Here is an 18,292-nt window from a genome sequence, read left to right on the forward strand (position 1 = left end):
TTGGCCATACTGCACAGCTTGTGGGATCTTAGCTCCCCAACCTGGGATCGAACCTGGGCCCCAGCATTGAAAGTGCTAAGTCCTAACCACTGGACCTCCAGGGAATTCCCTCTTTTCACTTTTTTGATGATGTCTCTTGAAGTACAAAAGTTTTAAATTTAATTTTGATGGTGTGTAGTTTTATCTATTTTTTATTTCATTGTTTGTGCTTCTGGTGTCATTACATATTCCAAAGTCACAAATGTTTACTCCTGTGTTTTTTTCCTGAGAGTTTTATAGTTTTAGGTATTACATTTAGGTCTTTGATCCATTTTGAATTAATTCATTATGTGGTGTGAGGTAGAGGTTAAACTTCATTCTTTTGCATGTGGATGTCCAGCTGTCCCAAAACCATTTGTTGAAAAGAGTATTTTTTCCCCATTGAATTGTCTTGGCAACGATGTCAAAAAATCAGTTGACCATAAATGTTATCTTTGGATTCTCAATTCCATTCCATTGATCTATATTTCTGTCCTTATGCCAGCACCACACTGTTTGATTACTATAGCTTTGTAGTAAATTTTTACATCAAGAACTGTGCATCTTCCAATTTTGTTCTTTTTCAAGATTGTTTTGGCTATTCTAGGTGGGTCCCTTGAATTTCCATATGAATTTTAGGATCAGTTTGTCAATTTCTGCACAGAAGCCAGCTGGGATTTGAATAGGGATTACGTTGGATTTATATCAGTTTGGGAAACGTTGCCATTTTAACAGTGTAAGTCTTCCAATCTATGAAAATGGGATATCTTTTCATTTATTTGGGTTGTCTTTAATTTTTTCAACAGTGTTTTATAGTTTTCAGAGTATACATTTTACAATTCTTTTTGCTATATTTATGCCTAAGTATTGTATTGTTTTTGATGCTATGGTATATAGAGTTGTTTTCCTAATTTAATTTTTATATTGAGCATTGCTAATGAATAGAGATGTAATTGATTTTCCTTATATTCTTATATCCTGCAACTTTGCTGGACATGTTTATTCATTCTAATAGTTTTCTAGTGGATTTTTTTGGACTTTCTACATACAAGATCTTGTCATCTTCAAATAGAGATAATTTTACTTCTTCCTTTCTAATGTGGATATCATTTATTTCATTGCCTTTCCTAATTGTTCTGATACCCTGGCTAGAACCTCCAGCACAATGTTGAATAGAAATGGAGAGAGTGGACCTCTTCGTCTTCTTCCTAATCCTGGGGGAAAGCATTTAGTCTTTTATCATTAAGTCTGGTGTTGGCTGTAGCTGTTTTTGTAGCTGCCCTTTATCAGGTTGAGAAAGTTACCTTCTGTTCCTAGTTGGTTGAGTGTTTTTATTATGAAGGAGTGTGAGTTTTGTGAAATGCTTTTTCTGTGTGTGTTGTAATGATCCTGTGGGATTTGTCGTTTATTGCATTGATATGGCTTATCACATTCATTGATTTTTGGATGTTAATGTTAAACCAGTCTTACATTCCAGGGTGAATTTCACTTGGTCTTGGTGTATAATCCTTTTTATATGTTTATGGATTTAGGTTTTGTTGGGGGGACTAACATTTATGATGCACTTTCTGCCTACCAAGCTTTTTACATGGGATAACTCAGTTTTCAAAGCATATGAGGTAGGAACTATTATTATTCTTTATATCAAAATGAAGCACGTGAGGCTCAGAAACATCATGCCATCTTCCCGAGGTCACACAGCCAGGTAGCAGCAGAGTTAGGACTCTAGTTCACTACCACACTAAACCACCTCTAGTGAGCATATCAATGGTGGACGTGAGATGATTTTCACATGACACTCAGACCTGTGTTTGTTTTCATTGTTTTTTATTTTTTGTAGTTTCCCTCTGCTTCTCTATTAGGGATTATGATATAAAGCTTTCTTCTAAAATATATTTATAAAGTAGAAACAAAAAGTCTATTTAGAAAAAATACTAAGTAAATAATTGTACAGGCAGTTTATGGATATGACTACATATTCTGTGTTGATTTAAATTTTCTATGTTATTAATAATGAAGGAGAAGGAATGGGAAACTAGAAATGAAGACATGCTAAGTCATCTCTTTCCTCCTGTGTTGTCGGGGAATTCAGGTATGTTCATGCGTTCTTTCATCCATCCAGTACTTCCTCAGTGCCTCATCTTTCCTTGGCACCCTACTAAGGTCTCCAAGGTTTTCAGCGATGGGTAAGAAATGGTCTCTGGCTTCAGGGAGCTTGCACATGCATGCGTCGTTCTGCTCTGGTTCGGGGAGCAACGTATTTTTAATCTCGTGGGCAAACTCAGATTGAGTGCTAGTGGCCACTTGGAGTTTTGTATTTCACAAGAAGGATTCTGAGGCTACCCGTGGACTCATTGAGAAATAGAGACGTTATCAATGAGCAACATTTGCCCTGCTATGGGAAGAGGAAGTAGCAGTACTTTGGAATTTTTTCCTTGCTCAGTCAAATGCTGCTCCAAATGTTTTTTTTTGTGGGGGACAGTCTAAGCCTCCCTTATATTTATTTTTATATTTATATATTTATTTACTTATATATTTTTTATTTGCAGATATAAATATACATATGCATTTATTTTTTTAACTTTATTTTTATTTATTTGTTGCTTTCTAGCTGGAGAGATTTACAGACAAGGAAAATATTTCTTGGCCTCTCATGAAACCCAAAGGTGACAGTTACCTAATCTTTATGGCTTGAAAGAGCCTTACTCTTCAGAGGAAAGAAAAGGCAGCCAAGTTGGAAAAAAAAAAGAAAGTAAAGTGCTTGGTACCTTTCAAAAAGGTACAAAAGTGGTGCAGTCTAGAAGAAAGGGCTTAGAACTGGGAGTCAAGATATCCCATTTCTGCCCTAACTCAGTCACTAGTAGTGACCATGTTACCATGAATGAACGTTTTCATTTCTTAGCAACAGTGTGTCCTCCCTAGAAAAATAGCAAAAATAACACCTGTCCCCTCGAACCTGCAAGGGTGTTATGATTGAGGAAATCAAAATGAAAGATCTATAGAGTTAAGAATTAGTGTAATATTTCTGATGCCTTCCTCTTGTGTAGGAGAGTTGTTGCAATGTTTAATTCATCCATTCACTCTCTTAAAAAGAGGCCATCCAACTAGCTAATATTTCCCGAGTGCTTGCTGTGTGCCTGCTGTTGTGCTGAGCATTTCACGTGCTGTAATGTTATATAATCCTCATAATAAATCACTGAGGGCAGGGACTACTATTAATCATCGCCCTTTTACAGATAAGGAAACGGAGGCTCAGAGAGGTTAAGGAACATACTTATGGTTATGCAGCTAGGAAGTAACAGATGGCGGATATGAACACAGAACCCGAGCTTACCCACCATACTTAGCCTAGTTTTCCATGTCATTAAACCTTCTGACTTTTTTCGTTTTTCTTCCAGAAAGTCAGTCAGAAAATAACAATGCAGATCTTTTGCTTAGAGAATAGCAACCTGCATTCCCAAAGCCAGGCTCTCCTAGTGCCCATCCTGCGTCTGTGAGGCCCCTTGCTTCTTGTTCAGGATCTGTCAGTCATCTCAGTGGGGGAGTGGAGGGGTGGAGGGGTGGAGGGGGTCGGGCACGGGGCCTACAAGACCTTCTCAGAAGCAGATTGCCTGAGAGCCCAGTGTTATTACTACTCGGTGAAACCAGGCCCCTGAGTTTCAGTTTGTTATGAAGATGCTGAATTTAAATCTGCCATGAATGCCCCACATTGCACGTTGCAGCTGTGTCTGGTAAATGGTGCTCCCAGAACAGTGTTAGTTTTTTAAATATTTTATTAATTTCTCTTCCAAAGTGACAAAATGACCACGTGGTCGTAGACTCAGTATTAAGAATTCTTCTCCTTTGGAAGATTGCATAACAGGCAGGACACTTGCGGTGGAAAAGAAGTACTTATTTTCATGTATACCTCTGATAAAATTTCCGGAATGTTTTTTCTTTCTGACTGATGTGGAGTTGGCAGTGACTTCTAGCACTTGGGCTAAAAATGTCTGATTTCCTTCTCCCTTAGGCAGTGAATGATCTACAAAGGAACAGAGAAATCCATTAGAGAAGCTGTATTTGTAACGGAAATAAAGACTCCTAATTTACTGGCTCTGTAGGTCGTTCACTTATTGATTCTCATCAAGGGAAGGACGGGGGTATTATTGTGTTAAAGGGGAAAATCTTAAGGGTTATTCTGGTAAATGAGTATTTTAGAATCTGGGAACCTTAGAAGAAACCCAGGTTATAGGAGGAAGGAGAAGGTAAAGATCATAAGTAGGAGTCAGGGAAGATGAAGGAAGGGAAGACAGATTAGAACTGGGAGTGTATACATTGAGCTGGGAGTTTTTATGGAACATTTCTGACATATTTAAAATTGGAGGGACTTCCCTGGCGGTTCAGTGGTTAAGACTCCGAGCTGCCATTGCAGGGGGCCCAGGTTCCAGCCCTGGTCGGGGAACTAAGATCCCCCATGCTGCGTGGCGTGGCCAAAGATAAATAAATTAATTAAAAAGTAACATAAAATTGGATAAAAAATTATCATAAATCTCTGTGTGTAAGCATCACACAGGATTGACAATTATTAACTTTAGCTGGTTTTGTCTCATTTATTTCTCACGCTTCCCCCATCTAATATGATTTGGAAGCAAACCCCTGTATCCTTTTATCCATATTTTAGTAGGTATTTGTCGAAGATAAGGACTATTTTAAAATATAACCTCAATATTGTCACATCTAAAAAATAATGTTTCCTTAATACTGTCAAATATCGCGTCAGTAACTAGCCAGAGAAATTTTCCTGTTTTTTCATACATGTTACAATTTCATCTTTATGGTGGTTTGTTTGAAATAAGATCCAAATGAAGTAAAACCACGTGATAGTCTAAGTCTCTTATCATCTATAACTTCCCCCTCCATCTTTTTTTTTTCCCTTGCACTTTATTTGTTAAAGATACTCAGCCATTTGTCCAGCAGGCTTTCCCATAGATTGTATTTTACTGAGTACCTCACCGTGGTGTATTTTAACATGTTCTGTGCTCTGTATTTCCTGTCAGATTGTATGAAAGCCTTGATTAGATTCAGGTATTTTGTTTTGGGTTCAGCACTCTTTGTAAGGTGATGGTGTGTTTTTCCATCAGGAGGCACATAATATCTGGTTGTCCCTCATGTAGTGATGTTAGCAGCAGTTGGTGATCAGTGCCTACATCCATTTGTTCATTAGGGGTTGGAAACTGGGATATTTTAATTCTGTGAATATTTCTGGGGGAAAAAAGAAATACCTTTATAAAGAGAAGCATCTCTCTCTCCTACAATTCATTTATCCAGTGGTACAGTTGGTATAGGAAAGATTGGTTCAATGTTTGCGTCTTTCCTTTTATTTATTGATTTCCAACGTAAAAGTTGGTTCACAGGCATCCTCCAGCAGTAACAAAGGCATAAAACCAAGTTTTTATTAAGTGTCTTTACGATCTACTGGATTCACATATATTTGATATTGTTTCAAGTCCCTTGAGTTGTGCTAACTGGTGCTCAGATCACCCCATCTTTGGCCAATGGAAGCTGCCTCAATTTGGCCCCTGGGTCCCTTTGACATAGCCCTGTTGTCATAGATAAATAGTTGCTTCTAGGCCTTTCTTATAAGACAAACCTAGGTTCCAAGCCCAGCTCCAGCACTTGCCAGCCCTTGACTTTGTAAAGTGACCTAAATTCTGAGCTTCTGTTTGCTCATCTGTAAAATGGGAATAATCATAATACTTACCTTTATAAGGTTGATGCAAGATTAAAATAGCTGAGTGCTTGGCAGAGTGACACAGAGTAATGGCTTTAAAATGTTAGTTTTAGGGCTTCCCTGGTGGCGCAGTGGTTGAGAGTCCGCCTGCCGATGCAGGGGACGTGGGTTCGTGCCCCGGTCCAGGAAGATCCCACATGCCGCGGAGCGGCTGGGCCCATGAGCCATGGCTGCTGAGCCTGTGTGTCCGTAGCCTGTGCTCCGCAACGGGAGAGGCCACAACAGTGAGAGGCCCGCGTACCGTAAAAAAAAAAAAAAAAAAAAAAAAAGTTAGTTTTATTATTATTTGAATTAACGAAGAGAATTATTAGGGCTCTGGAGCTTACAGATCATTATGCCCTGGACAATCATTAACCCTTCCTGCAAAATTGACTTAACATTAATGTACTAAAGAAGACAATCTTTTCTGTGGATTGGCAAATGGTTTTGCTGTAGAACTGAATGCCACACTTAGAATTCAGGGCAGAGAAGAGAGCAGAGGAAGCAGCATAGGTGTGGAGAGGGCCTGAAACCACCTCGGTGAGGCCAGGCACCTACAGAGGGCAGAGGAGGCAGTTACTTCTGAGCTCCCCTGTGCCCTCATTGGATGTGGCCTTCACTGTTGCCATAGCGCGTGACAGGGAGGTGAGTTGAGAACTCAGTGAAGTGTGAAGCGGTAGTCAGCAGCTCAGCCCCATCTGCCCTCCCAGCCAGGCCTAAAGGAGACACAGGGGCAGCCTGCGTGGGGTGCGCTCTGCAACTGTGTCAGCCCTTCACAGCCTGGGCCCAGCTCTGCTGTCGCTGGTCCTTTTCTGCCCTGGCCTCTGACACCACATTTCCTAATGAGTGAGGCAAATTCTCTGACACTCTTGAGATTCCAGCCCTGAAGCAGGTCTCAGGCTTCCCTGGGATTAGGGATGGGGAGGGAGGGAGGCCGCTCTCCGGAGCACAGTCAGCCTTCTCCGTGTTTCCTCATTCGAATATGCTAAAGGGTTAGCAGTTGCTGCCACTGCTGCTTATTATTATGTTGTTAATCTTTTTTTAAAACTCGGTTTTCAGATTTTTGTTCACCTAGTCTACTATTTGTTTTGTTTTGCTGTTTTTTGCTTCATTTATTTCTGCTTTTGTAATTAGTAATCCCTGCATTCTCATTTTGGTGGTTTGATTTTTATCCTTTTTTAGGTTTTTGAGTGGAAAATTCAGTTCATTTAATTCTGCTTTCTTATTTCCTGTGAAATGCATTGACATTTATTCATGCTCTCTTTCAGTTCTAAATATTTTATAATTTCTATTTGAATTCCTCTTCAGCTATGAATAACCTCGCAGTATGTTTTTACAAATTTTCATAGATACGGGGTTTTTTCTTTGCTATAATTTGCATTATTGATTTCTAAGTTTATTGCACTGTAGTCAGTGAATGTTACTTCTAGAAGGTCATATTTGGGGGAACTTGTGAGAACTTGTTTTATGCCCTAAATCATGATGATTTTTAATGAATGTTTCACGTATGCTTTAAAAAATGAGTATTCTGTTTGCTGAGTGCTGAGTTCTTAAAATAGCAGTTAGCTCCTGTTAGGTAGGTGCTGTTTAGAACCTCTTCAGCTTCACTGCCTGGCAAAGTTCTCATCACACCCGCTGTAGTCTGCCAGGGTCTGAGACACAAAAATGTCCATTTTGGGCTGATTTGTTTGGTGTGGCTCACAAAACATACCATATGTCCAGGCCAAGGAAGACAATGGCTCTAATGTTTTTGCAAATAAGGTTAAATTTGCTGGAGTCTGAATTCTTTGACTCCCAGCTTAATTTCAAACTCTGGTTTCAAGTTGATAGTCTTTGGCTCTCTCAATCCTGGATGTTTGTGTTATGCAATAATTTAAGAGTGGAACTGATAAATATCTTCTTGAGTAACAAAAACTGGAGGCTGACTTTGGCCCATGCTCTAGCGTCAAGCATAACTTGAGGTCCTTTGCTCCTGGTCACTGTGGTTGTATGAGTGTCACCATAACTTCTCTGAGCCTTGTTTTTCCATCAGTTATGTGGATATGAGACCACCTGCCCTCAGAGGGTTGTGGTGAGGCTCAGTCAAGGCAATAGAGATAAAAAAGTACTTCGTAAACTGTAAAGAGATCCTTAGATAGCAGGCACGGGTTGAGGGCACCACGTGAAGAAGTAGCAAGTGGAAGCGGTCTTGGTGCGTGTTTCTTAACTCCCCGGGTTCTACGGAAGGAGCCTGGACAGGGTGAGCTTGGGAGAAGTGTTTGAAGGCCCCTGAAACTCTCCGTTTCCTTCTCTTCCATCCCCCCCAGTGCGGACAACAGAAACTGCCGCCATGACCACCCACGTCACCCTGGAAGATGCCCTGTCCAATGTGGACCTGCTGGAAGAGCTGCCCCTCCCTGACCAGCAGCCATGCATCGAACCCCCGCCTTCCTCCATCATGTACCAGGTTAAGTCCTCCCGGAGTACCGGGGCCGGATGGTGGGGGGTGGGATCAGGAATTCTGGGGATCCCCTGAGAGGGTTTGCTCTGAAGGCAGAGGGAAGTGGGATGCCTGCATCTAGAAGGTGAAAGGTCGTCAGCTGATGGAGTCCCTGGTGCACCGGTGGAGCTGAGCGTAAGCAATAGATAAGCTAGTAAATGTACACCAGGGCTGTTTCTCTTCCCTCAGGGAAGGCTTGTTGATCTGTTCTGACCCCAAGTACCTTCCCGGCTGTTCTTGCTGCAGCACCAACCAAGGTTTTGGCAGCTCTGACCTCATGAATTAAATATCGCAATTTAGAAACCCCTAGAGCCTGCCTGGGTAATTACTTTTCCTTCATGTATGTGAGAAGAGGTCTTCAACTCCCCACAGCTGATAATGGCTCCGGGAAGCCAGTCACAGTTGTTGGCTTTTGCCTGAGAGGCAAGCTTTTGACAAACCGTGATCGGATTGCTCAAAACTGCGATCCCACCTGGGCATGGTGGGAAGGGCTTCGGTGCAGCCGTAGTCATCCTTGCAAATAGCCCCTTGTCTGGGTGTGCTGGGCAAGTATACCATGTTATGAAAGAATTAGTTAATTGGAAATTTTTAGCTTTTTAGCTGTATTTGACCTTTTGAAAGTTCTTGGACTGCTAAATGAGACTGAATATAAACACATAGTATATTTTAAATTTCATTCAATGGCTAGATTTATTAAATAAGCACATACCTGAAGGTTCACCTCATCCACTTGGTTTATTCACATTTTCTAACCCAGATTAAATTTTAATTATGTAAATATCTTTTTTATTATTAGCAATACAGCAAAGTATTTATAACAAATAAAAATTTCCCTGTAGCTATGTCTATATATATACACATATATACACCCACACACCTTTTTACCATGTATATATATAATTTTTTTTTTTAACCAAAAGAGAATGACACTATATTATGTTGCTCTATGATTTGGCTTTTTTAACTTAAAATTTATTATGGGTATTTTTCCTGACAATACTGCTATGCTACCACACTGTATTTAACCACCACATAGTACTTATAAGATAAGCCCATTGTATGGATATACTATTATTTATTTAGCTTTTTGCTGTTAATGGATATTTGGATGGTTTCCAGTTTTTTTATTAAAAAAAATACTGCAGTTATTATTCTTGTACAGATGTATCTGCACCCTCAGGCAAGTATTTTTGCAACTGCTGGATCAAAGCAGTGTATATCTTCACCTTTTCTTCATCTTTCAAAAAATTTTTTTATTTTTTATACAATTTTTAAAGTTATTACAAAATATTGGCTACATTCCCAGTGTTGTACAATACAACCTTGAGCCTATTTTACATCCACTAGTTTGTACCTCGCATTCCCCACCACTGGTAACCACTAGTTTTTCCTCTATATCTGTGAGTCTGCTTCTTTCTAAAAAAAAAAACACGTCTTCACTTTTAAGAGCTATTTAGGCTTGTATGGTTTAAGCCTTTACTTCCAAGGCTCCCTGGGTGAACCTGATTACCCATGGGAAGCAGATGCAGGCCCTGGCTGTAGCCAGCTCCTGCCCAGTGGGATTCAGGGTGGGATTTCTTGGCGGAAGATGAGAGGGTGATGTAGAGATAGATTTCCACAGAGAACTTGGGCATTTGTTGGCAGCAGTTTATTCCCTGGACACCCAGCCACCTTGAACCTGTTTTCCAACCACCAAATGTTCCTGTTCTCTAATTCCTGCAGGCTAACTTTGACACAAACTTCGAGGACAGGAATGCGTTTGTCACAGGCATTGCAAGGTACATTGAGCAGGCTACAGTTCACTCCAGCATGGTAAGTCTCTGTGACCTTCAGGGACAGGCGTGCCCCCTGCTGGTGGGGGCGGGGCTGTGGGCAGCTTCTCTGGCCAGGGGCATGTGCTCAGCTGTTCCAAGAACACTCTGCCTCAGATCCATCTCCTCAAGCCCATCCTCATGCCCCACCCATCCCCTCTCAGCGCCTGGAGGCACACTGTTCCGTATCTTCCAGCCTTGCAAATCCTGCTCACCTTTGGGGCCGAACTCTATTCCCACTGTTCACTTCCCTGAGCTTCTCTAGCTTTGGGGGTTAACAGTTGATTAGATCCTCCCTTGTTTTATGCTTTATAGATAGATTACTGGCTGTGTGGAATTTTGGCCCTTGACCAAAGCACAAAGTTTCTCAAAAAAGGTTTGGAGTAACACATTCCTGGCGGCCTAAATCATTCACAAAGAGGGACCAGTTGTTTGACGGGTCTCTGTCTGACCCATCTGTGAGGGTGCCCTCCCTTCTTGGGCTTTCATTGATTTCATCCTCATGCATCGCTGACATTTCAAGAATTCCAAATTTCTCATTCACAGGTTCTGCCTGTGGGTCAGTGGACCTTTCTCACTATATCAGCGATAGCCTAAAGCCTGTCTCACCACACCCTGCCCATTCATTCAATAAATATTGTGTACCTGGTACCTGGAGAGACCCTGCTAAATGCTGGAGAGGGGGATATGCAAGGACAGATAGGGCTGGTCTTGGTTCTCAATGAGTCAAGTAGAAATAGACAGCCTTACCATTTATTGAACATTTTATGTGCAGATATTTTAAATGCGTTGTCTTAATTAATCCTCACCTCAACCCCTTGAAGAAGGTTCTATTACAATACTCATTTTATGGGTGGGGAAAACTGAGGTTCAGAAAAGTTAAGTAACTTACTCAGGGTCCTGCCGCTGACAAATGGCCAAGCTAAACCCAAATCTGTTTGACTACAGAACCTGTGCTCTAGATGGCTCTTTGCAAACAAATAAAAATATACAAAGTTAAAGGTAAAAGGCATGGTGAAAGTTCAAAGTCTTTAAGGGGCCCTGAGAGGGTCAGAGAAAGCTTGATGAAGGAAGTGGGTTTTGAGTAGACCCTTGTATACTGTACATAAACACACACATTATAACCATATATTATATATATATATATATATATATATACACACACACACACATATATATATATAATATATGGTTATTATATATACATAATATATATGTAATATATATATATATATATATATATATATATATATACCATATATAAATGGTACTTTAAACTATATAAGGTTTTCTTATACATGGTATCACTGGAACCTTATAACAGCCCTGTGACTTGCAAAGAGATTATTATTCCCATTTTAGGGATGAGAAAACTGAGACCTAGAAAAGTTAATAAGCAGGTTGCTCATGATCCCACAATTAGTAAATCACAGGGTTGAACCTAGAATCCAGGACTTAAGATTCCCAGCCCTGATCTCTTTGCACTGACCTCTGCTGTCCCCCACAATTAGAATTTTATCTGTCAGGGATGAGATGGAGAGCATCTGGCTGATGGAAGCAGCATGAGAAAAGGCACAGAATCAGAAGGCACAGAGACTGCCTGGGTTTGGACTGTAAAGTACATACAGGGAAATTCTTGGTGGTATTTATCAAAAATTAGATAAGGGTCAGTGCATAGAGGCTGTCTTCGTTTGATAGAGCTGCCATAACAAAATACCACAGACTGGGTGGCTTAAATAACAAATTTATTTTCTCCCAGTTCTGGAGACAAGAAGTCCAATATCAAGGTGTCAGCAGGGTTGCTTTCTCCTGAGGCCACTCCGTGGCTTACAGATGGCCGCCTTCTGGCTATGTCCTCACACGGTCTTTTGTCTGTGTAGGCACATGTAAGGTGTCTTTCTGTGTGTCCAAATTCTGTCAGATTGGATGAGGGCCCTTAATGGCCTCATGTTAACTTAATCATCTCTTTAAAGGCCCTGTCTCCAAATAGAGTCACATCTGAGGTCCTGAGGTTAGGACTTCAACATATAAAGTTGGCGGGGGGGGGACACAAGTCAGCCCATAATAGAGGGCTTTAATTCATTTAATCAAAAATCAGTAGCAATGGGAATTTTTCATTGATGGGAGAAATGTGAACAGAAATACACTTGAGGAATAAGTTCCATTTGTTAGTTTTGTGCAGAACAAGTGGTAAGGAGGCGTGAGTGAGGCGATAGTTAAAGTTATCTACACTGGAGGTGTCAAGGGCCGGATGAGGGCAATGGCGTGAGGGATGGCTAAGGGGACATGGATACGAGAGGCACTGGAGGTTGACTCCGCCTGGCTTCACAGTGTGCTGGGTGCTGGGGCCCATGGGAGTGACAACGATGCTGACTGAGGTTTCCTGGAAATACCAGGTCAGGGACACCAACAGGGCAGTCAGAGGAAGGGCCGGTTTGGAGGCAGATTGTATTCGTTTTCTATTGCTGCTGTAACAGAAGATTATCACAGATTTGGTGACCTAAAACAATACAAAGTTATTTGCTTACCATTTTTTTGGTCAGAAGCCTGGCATGGGATCTTACAGGGTTCACATCAAGGTGTGGGCAGGCCTGCATTCGTTTCTGAAGGTTCTAGAGGAGAATCTGTTGCCTTGTTTTTCCAGCTTCTAGACGCTGCCCGCATTCCCTGGCTCAGCCCCCTTGCATCCAGCAGTCACACCACTCCAATCTCTGCTTCCATCCTCACGGCTCCTGGTCTGACTCTCTCGCCTCCCTTTCACTTATTAGGACCCTTGCCATTACACTGGGTCCACCAGATAACCCAGGATGACCTCCCCATCTCAAGGTTGCTAACTTAATTCCATCTGCAGAGTCCCCTTTTGCCATGTAAGGTATTGTTTTCACAGGTTCTGGGGATTAGGATGCAGACATCTTTCTGGGGCCACTATTCTACCAACACAGGGATAGTGTTGATATGGTTTTAGTCAGGGTCTAAGATAGGGTGTACTGTTGACGTTCATGGCTAATGCCAAAACTTCACTTCCTCCACAATTTCCTCCTTGTACCTTTTGCTAAATCTTTCTGTAGAGTAGCTTTATCAGCAGCAAGAGGCTTCATTAGATGTTCATCTTCTTGTATTTCTCCTGCCCACACTGGGGCTAGGTGAATTTCTCAAAGGGTAGGATAGCCAGAGAAAAGAGGAAGAAGAGGAGGAGGAGGAAGTGTGTAATCCATGTAATTGGCCACCTATGAGGAACAGTCAAGGGTTCTTTGCTGGGGGGTGAGATGGGGGCTGAGTGTCCAAATAAGGCCTGAGAGGTACAGCCTGTCACTATCTGAAATTTGAACTGAACTCACATTGGGTTTAAATCATGGACTTACAGAATCTTATCAAGGTAAAGGACCTGAGAGGTACAGCCTGTCACTATCTGAAATTCGAACTGAACTCACATTGGGTTTAAATCGTGGACTTACAGAATCTTATCAAGGTAAAGGACCTGAGAGATCCTTAGTCCTACAGCTGTCAACCTAGGCTGCCCATTGGAATCACCTGGAAAGCATTAAAAACCACTTATGCCTGGGCCCCTCCCCCAGAGAGAATGATTTCGTTCCAGTGGAGCCCAGCCTGGGCATCAGGCGTTTTCAAAGTTGCCCAGATGACTAATATGCAGCCAGGGCTGAGAACCAGTGATTTAGGCCAACTCTTTGCCTCTAAATGAGAAAACCATGACATTGTCCAGATAAAAGTTGGGTCCAAGCAGAGCCAGGACCAGAACTCAAGTTTCCTGAAGCTCCATCCAACACACCGTCCTGACCTCTACATTCCAGGCATGATTATACAACAAATCTGACTGATGGTCAGCTGAACTGTCCGCAAGGCAGAGTCCACATCATTCTTGTTCACTGGCCTCTTTTCAGCACATAGCACCAAACCAGGGACCCGTGAGTGCTCAGTGAAAGGTTCACTGGATAAATGAATGAGAATATACCTGCCAGTGGGCAGTTTGGTGCTGATAAGTAGACACATGTCCCCTGTGCATTACTGTCACTTCCCTTTTCTGACACGTGTTCTGAAGCAACGGCAGCAGGAGACCCACAGGCTTGATCTTGGTTCTCTGTGGTCTCAAGCACAACATGTTACTGATTTAAAGAGTTCTCTAAATTAAGAATTGAAAGTGTGACTCGTCAGTGACATTTGCTGTTGAAAACAAAACTTTAAAAAGTAATAAGCTCCAAATTAAATCTGATCTTGTGCTAGGAAGATATGATGAAATAGATATGGTGTGTGGGATAAAAAATAAATCAGTAAGTGTTCATTTTTGTATCTATACAAACATTCACAAAAGAGATGATCTGGTAATACTCTTTTTATTGATACGTCCTTCATATAACAAAATTCACCACTTAAAGTGTGCAATTCAGTGTTTTAATAGTAGATTCACAGTGTTATACAATTATCACTACTATCTAATTTCCGTCACCACAAAGAGAAACCCCCAAACCTTTAGCAGTCCCTCCTAATTCTCTCCCCCAACCGCTAATCTACTTTCTGTTTCTATGGATTTATCTGTTCTGAACAGTTTGTCTAAATGGATCATATGATAGGTGGCCTTTTGTGTCTGGCTTCTTTCACTTAGCATAATGTTTTCAAAGTTCGTCCATGTTGTAGCCTGGATCAGTACTTCATTCCTTTTTACAGAAGAGTACTATTCCATTGCATGGCTATACCACATTTTATCTATCCATTCACCCGTTGGGTTGTTTCTGTTTTTTTGACTATTAGAATAATGTTGCTGTGAACAAGCGTGGAAGTTTCTGTGTGCACATATGCTTTCATTTCTCTTGGATACATACCTCAGAGCAGAATTGCTGGGTTATATGGTAACTCTGTGTTTAACTTTTTGAGGAACTGCCAGACTATCTTTTCCCTAGTAAGACTCTTAACTCCCTTTACAGATTACCTAGCGTGTATGTATGTTTGTATTGTATTTAATGCTCATAAAATTCTCTCAGGTTGTTATTGTCGTCATTATTAAACAGATGACTAAATGGAGAATTTTAGGCTAAGTGACTTCCTGAAGGCCAAAGGGCTAAGAAGTGATGAAGCTGGGATTTCAGCCCAGATATTTGGACACTGAGATTAGGGCTCTTTCCTATGAAGCACTTACTAGGTGAGGTGAGTCATCAGATTTGTTTTTCATGCTGTTGTTAGTTTTGCCATCTGCTCTGTATTATTTTTAAAAATCTTAATCTTGATCTTAACCATCTTCCTGCTTATGAAATAGTAAAGTGGGCTCTTACAAAAGAGCAGACATTATAGTCCCGTGTGATGTGAAAAGCGAAAGCCCCTGTGTATCCATCCCCGCAGAGAGCTTGCTATTCATAGTTGTGGTATGTATTCCACCAAACTATTTTTCCATACACAATAATATACTTTCATAATTATTACTCCGTGTTTTTTAACCTGTCCGCTGTACAGACTGTTTTGCTGCTTGCTTCTTTTCTTGCTAACTGTTCATCTGGGACAACTTTTGCTGTTGGAACTAGCAGGTCTGCCCCTCCTTTCTGAGGTAGCCATCTGTCTTTGAAAAATGTGTCCTGCTTGTAGAGCCCTGGAGTGTCTGATAGAGATCATTCAGGCCAGTGCTTCTCAAACTTATTGTGCACCTGGGAGTGTGAGTCCCCTGGGAATTTTATTGACATGCAGATTCAGATTCCATAGGCCCAGGGAGGGGCCTGAGACGCTGCATTTCTAATCAGCCCCCACCCCCCCGGGTGATGCTGACATTGCTGGTCCACAGAGCACACTGTGAGGCGTGACGACTGGGGGCGGGGGGAGCTGTTGAAAAGTCTCGGGGCGCCGGAGCCGTTTCTCCCCGCTGAGCCTGTTCTGCTTTTCAGAATGAAATGCTGGAGGAAGGGCACGAGTATGCGGTCATGCTCTACACCTGGCGCAGCTGTTCCCGGGCCATCCCCCAGGTGAGACAGTCCTGCCCCTTCAGGGGGTGCCTCCACCCTCCACCCCACCCCCGTCCAGATGACTGACCTTCTCCAGGCAGCAGGGAGTGAAGCAGGGCCTCTTACGGGAGGGGGTGCGCTGAAAACATTCAGAGAGCATCCCGTAAAACGGACACCAGCTTTTAAAAATTGCTCAATGTTAGTTTATTTTGAAAGCAGTATATGCTAACTGTACAACACCCAAACCACTGCAGAAAGGTAGAAAGTAAAAAGCAAGACATCCTCACCCCTCCCTCCACCACCCAAATCCCCCACCTCCCACCAAAGCGTAATCACTGTGGACGCTTGGCTGCGTATTCATCTGGCTCTCTTGCCTCAAACATCATGAATATTTCTGTGATTATTATTTTGTAAATTATTGTCGTTTACAAAAGTGTGTTGTTTCCTATTTATACAGTTCTGCCACTTGAATTTTTTACACTGTATTCTTTTTTTTTTTTTTTTTTTTCCGGTACGCGGGCCTCTCACTGTTGTGGCCTCTCCCGTTGCGGAGCACAGGCTCCGGACGCGCAGGCTCAGCGGCCATGGCTCACGGGCACAGCCGCTCCGCGGCATATGGGATCCTCCAGGACCGGGGCACGAACCCGTGTCCCCTGCATCGGCAGGCGGACTCTCAACCACTGCGCCACCAGGGAAGCCCTACACTGTATTCTTTATAACTGACTTTTTTCATGTTGACACACACAGATATTATTTTTACCATTATCATAGTTATATTATTTGTAGGTCCCACTGTAACCAAATCAACAGGCCACAGGTGTGTAAACAGAAACCATTCCTCTACCTTGCTCCCAATCCTAACCCCAAGAGGTAACTACTTACTAACAGCTTGGTTTTCGCACCCTTTCAGATTCTCTATACCTGTATTATATATGGATACACACGCACACACACTGTTTTGTGTTTTATTGAATAAAAACGGGATTAAATTACCCTTCCTGTCCTGCAGCTGTTTCCACCCCTCAGTTTATGGTAGCAATCTTTCCACCTCAGGTCAGAGATCTATCTCATTGCCCCTGACAGTTACATAATGACAGTGTATGAATGCATCATACTTTATCCATTTAATCATCGACTTCTGGATGTTTAGCTTGGTGCTTCCATTTTAAGAATTTCTATACAACAGTGTGAAGACTGTCCTTGTGTTTACTACCCTTTGCTCACTCTCCAGTTTCAGTGACCTGTTAGCAGCCTTGGGTGTGCATGCTGTGAACACATCTGCCACGGGATTCTGATGTGCTGAAAACCACTGGGCAGAGAAAATGGGCTTCTTAATGGGCCCACGTATGGCCAGGGGACTTTGTCCCAAGTGCATCCAGAGCCACGGACAGAACGTTTTCCTCTGCTTACGATCAGGCAGCGGCCCCCAGATAGGCGTAGGGGGTACTGGGGTAGGAGTGGGGGAAAGGCAGCAGGAGGGAGACTGTGCAGCTCACCGAAGTCGTGTGTACAGCTCATGGTCGGGGCACAGAACAGACTGAAAGAGAGGAGGGTCCTGTTCTGGGGACCAGCTGGTTTCTTTCTTGCAGCCAGTGTCTGGAGAGCCGTTCTGCCCCCGTCAGAATGTCAGACAGGGCTACCCCAGCCTCCTCTCACTAGGTAACCATACCATTGGTCATCCTAAATGAGGTGCATTCAACAGTGAAAACGGGCCCTGTTAATAAGACAGCAGGTGTGAACCAGGACCGCCTGGGCAAACCAGGGTGTGCGAAACCCCCTGTCTCCCCACAGGTGAAATGCAACGAGCAGCCCAACCGAGTGGAGATCTATGAGAAGACAGTGGAGGTGCTGGAGCCGGAGGTCACTAAGCTCATGAAGTTCATGTACTTTCAGGTGAGGGGTCAGGGTGGGTCTGGACCAGGACACCTGAGAAGGTCCCCACGCTTCTAGACACTGGTACTGGATTTCTGTGCCATGTTATTTATTCATTTGGCACTTTCTAGTGCCCCTGACCCACCCTGGGGTGAGCAAGACAGACAAGCCCCCTCCCTCCATATAATTCACATTCTAGTGGGCAAACGAGTGTGTTCTGGGTGGGAGGAGAGACTGACAGTTAACAATACACAACAGAACAAGTGCTGTGAATAAAATACAGTTAAAGAACCTCTGGCATGGAGGGTATCTTTGACATGGACGCAGCTTTAGGGACGGCCTCCATGGAGGTGGTGTTTGAACTGAGATCTGTATGATGTGAAAGAGGATGGCAGGTGATGATCCAGGGGCAGAGGGTTTCAGG

At 42.6% G+C, this 18,292-nt stretch overlaps 1 protein-coding gene across 1 annotated transcript in view; it reads left to right on the forward strand.

Moving 5' to 3' along the window:
• CYFIP2 (cytoplasmic FMR1 interacting protein 2) overlaps positions 1–18,292 on the forward strand; it is a 134,155-nt gene that overhangs the window by 9,374 nt on the left and 106,489 nt on the right. The window contains exons 2-5 of the mRNA XM_060093720.1: positions 8,074–8,213; positions 9,969–10,058; positions 15,940–16,017; positions 17,788–17,889. Of these exons, the coding sequence (XP_059949703.1) occupies positions 8,097–8,213; positions 9,969–10,058; positions 15,940–16,017; positions 17,788–17,889 (387 nt within the window). The 5' untranslated portion in view covers positions 8,074–8,096. The remainder of the gene's footprint in view (positions 1–8,073; positions 8,214–9,968; positions 10,059–15,939; positions 16,018–17,787; positions 17,890–18,292) is intronic.

This window comes from Mesoplodon densirostris, chromosome 3 (assembly GCF_025265405.1).
Source record: "Mesoplodon densirostris isolate mMesDen1 chromosome 3, mMesDen1 primary haplotype, whole genome shotgun sequence".
In the NCBI taxonomy this organism is placed as follows: Eukaryota; Metazoa; Chordata; class Mammalia; order Artiodactyla; family Ziphiidae; genus Mesoplodon; species Mesoplodon densirostris.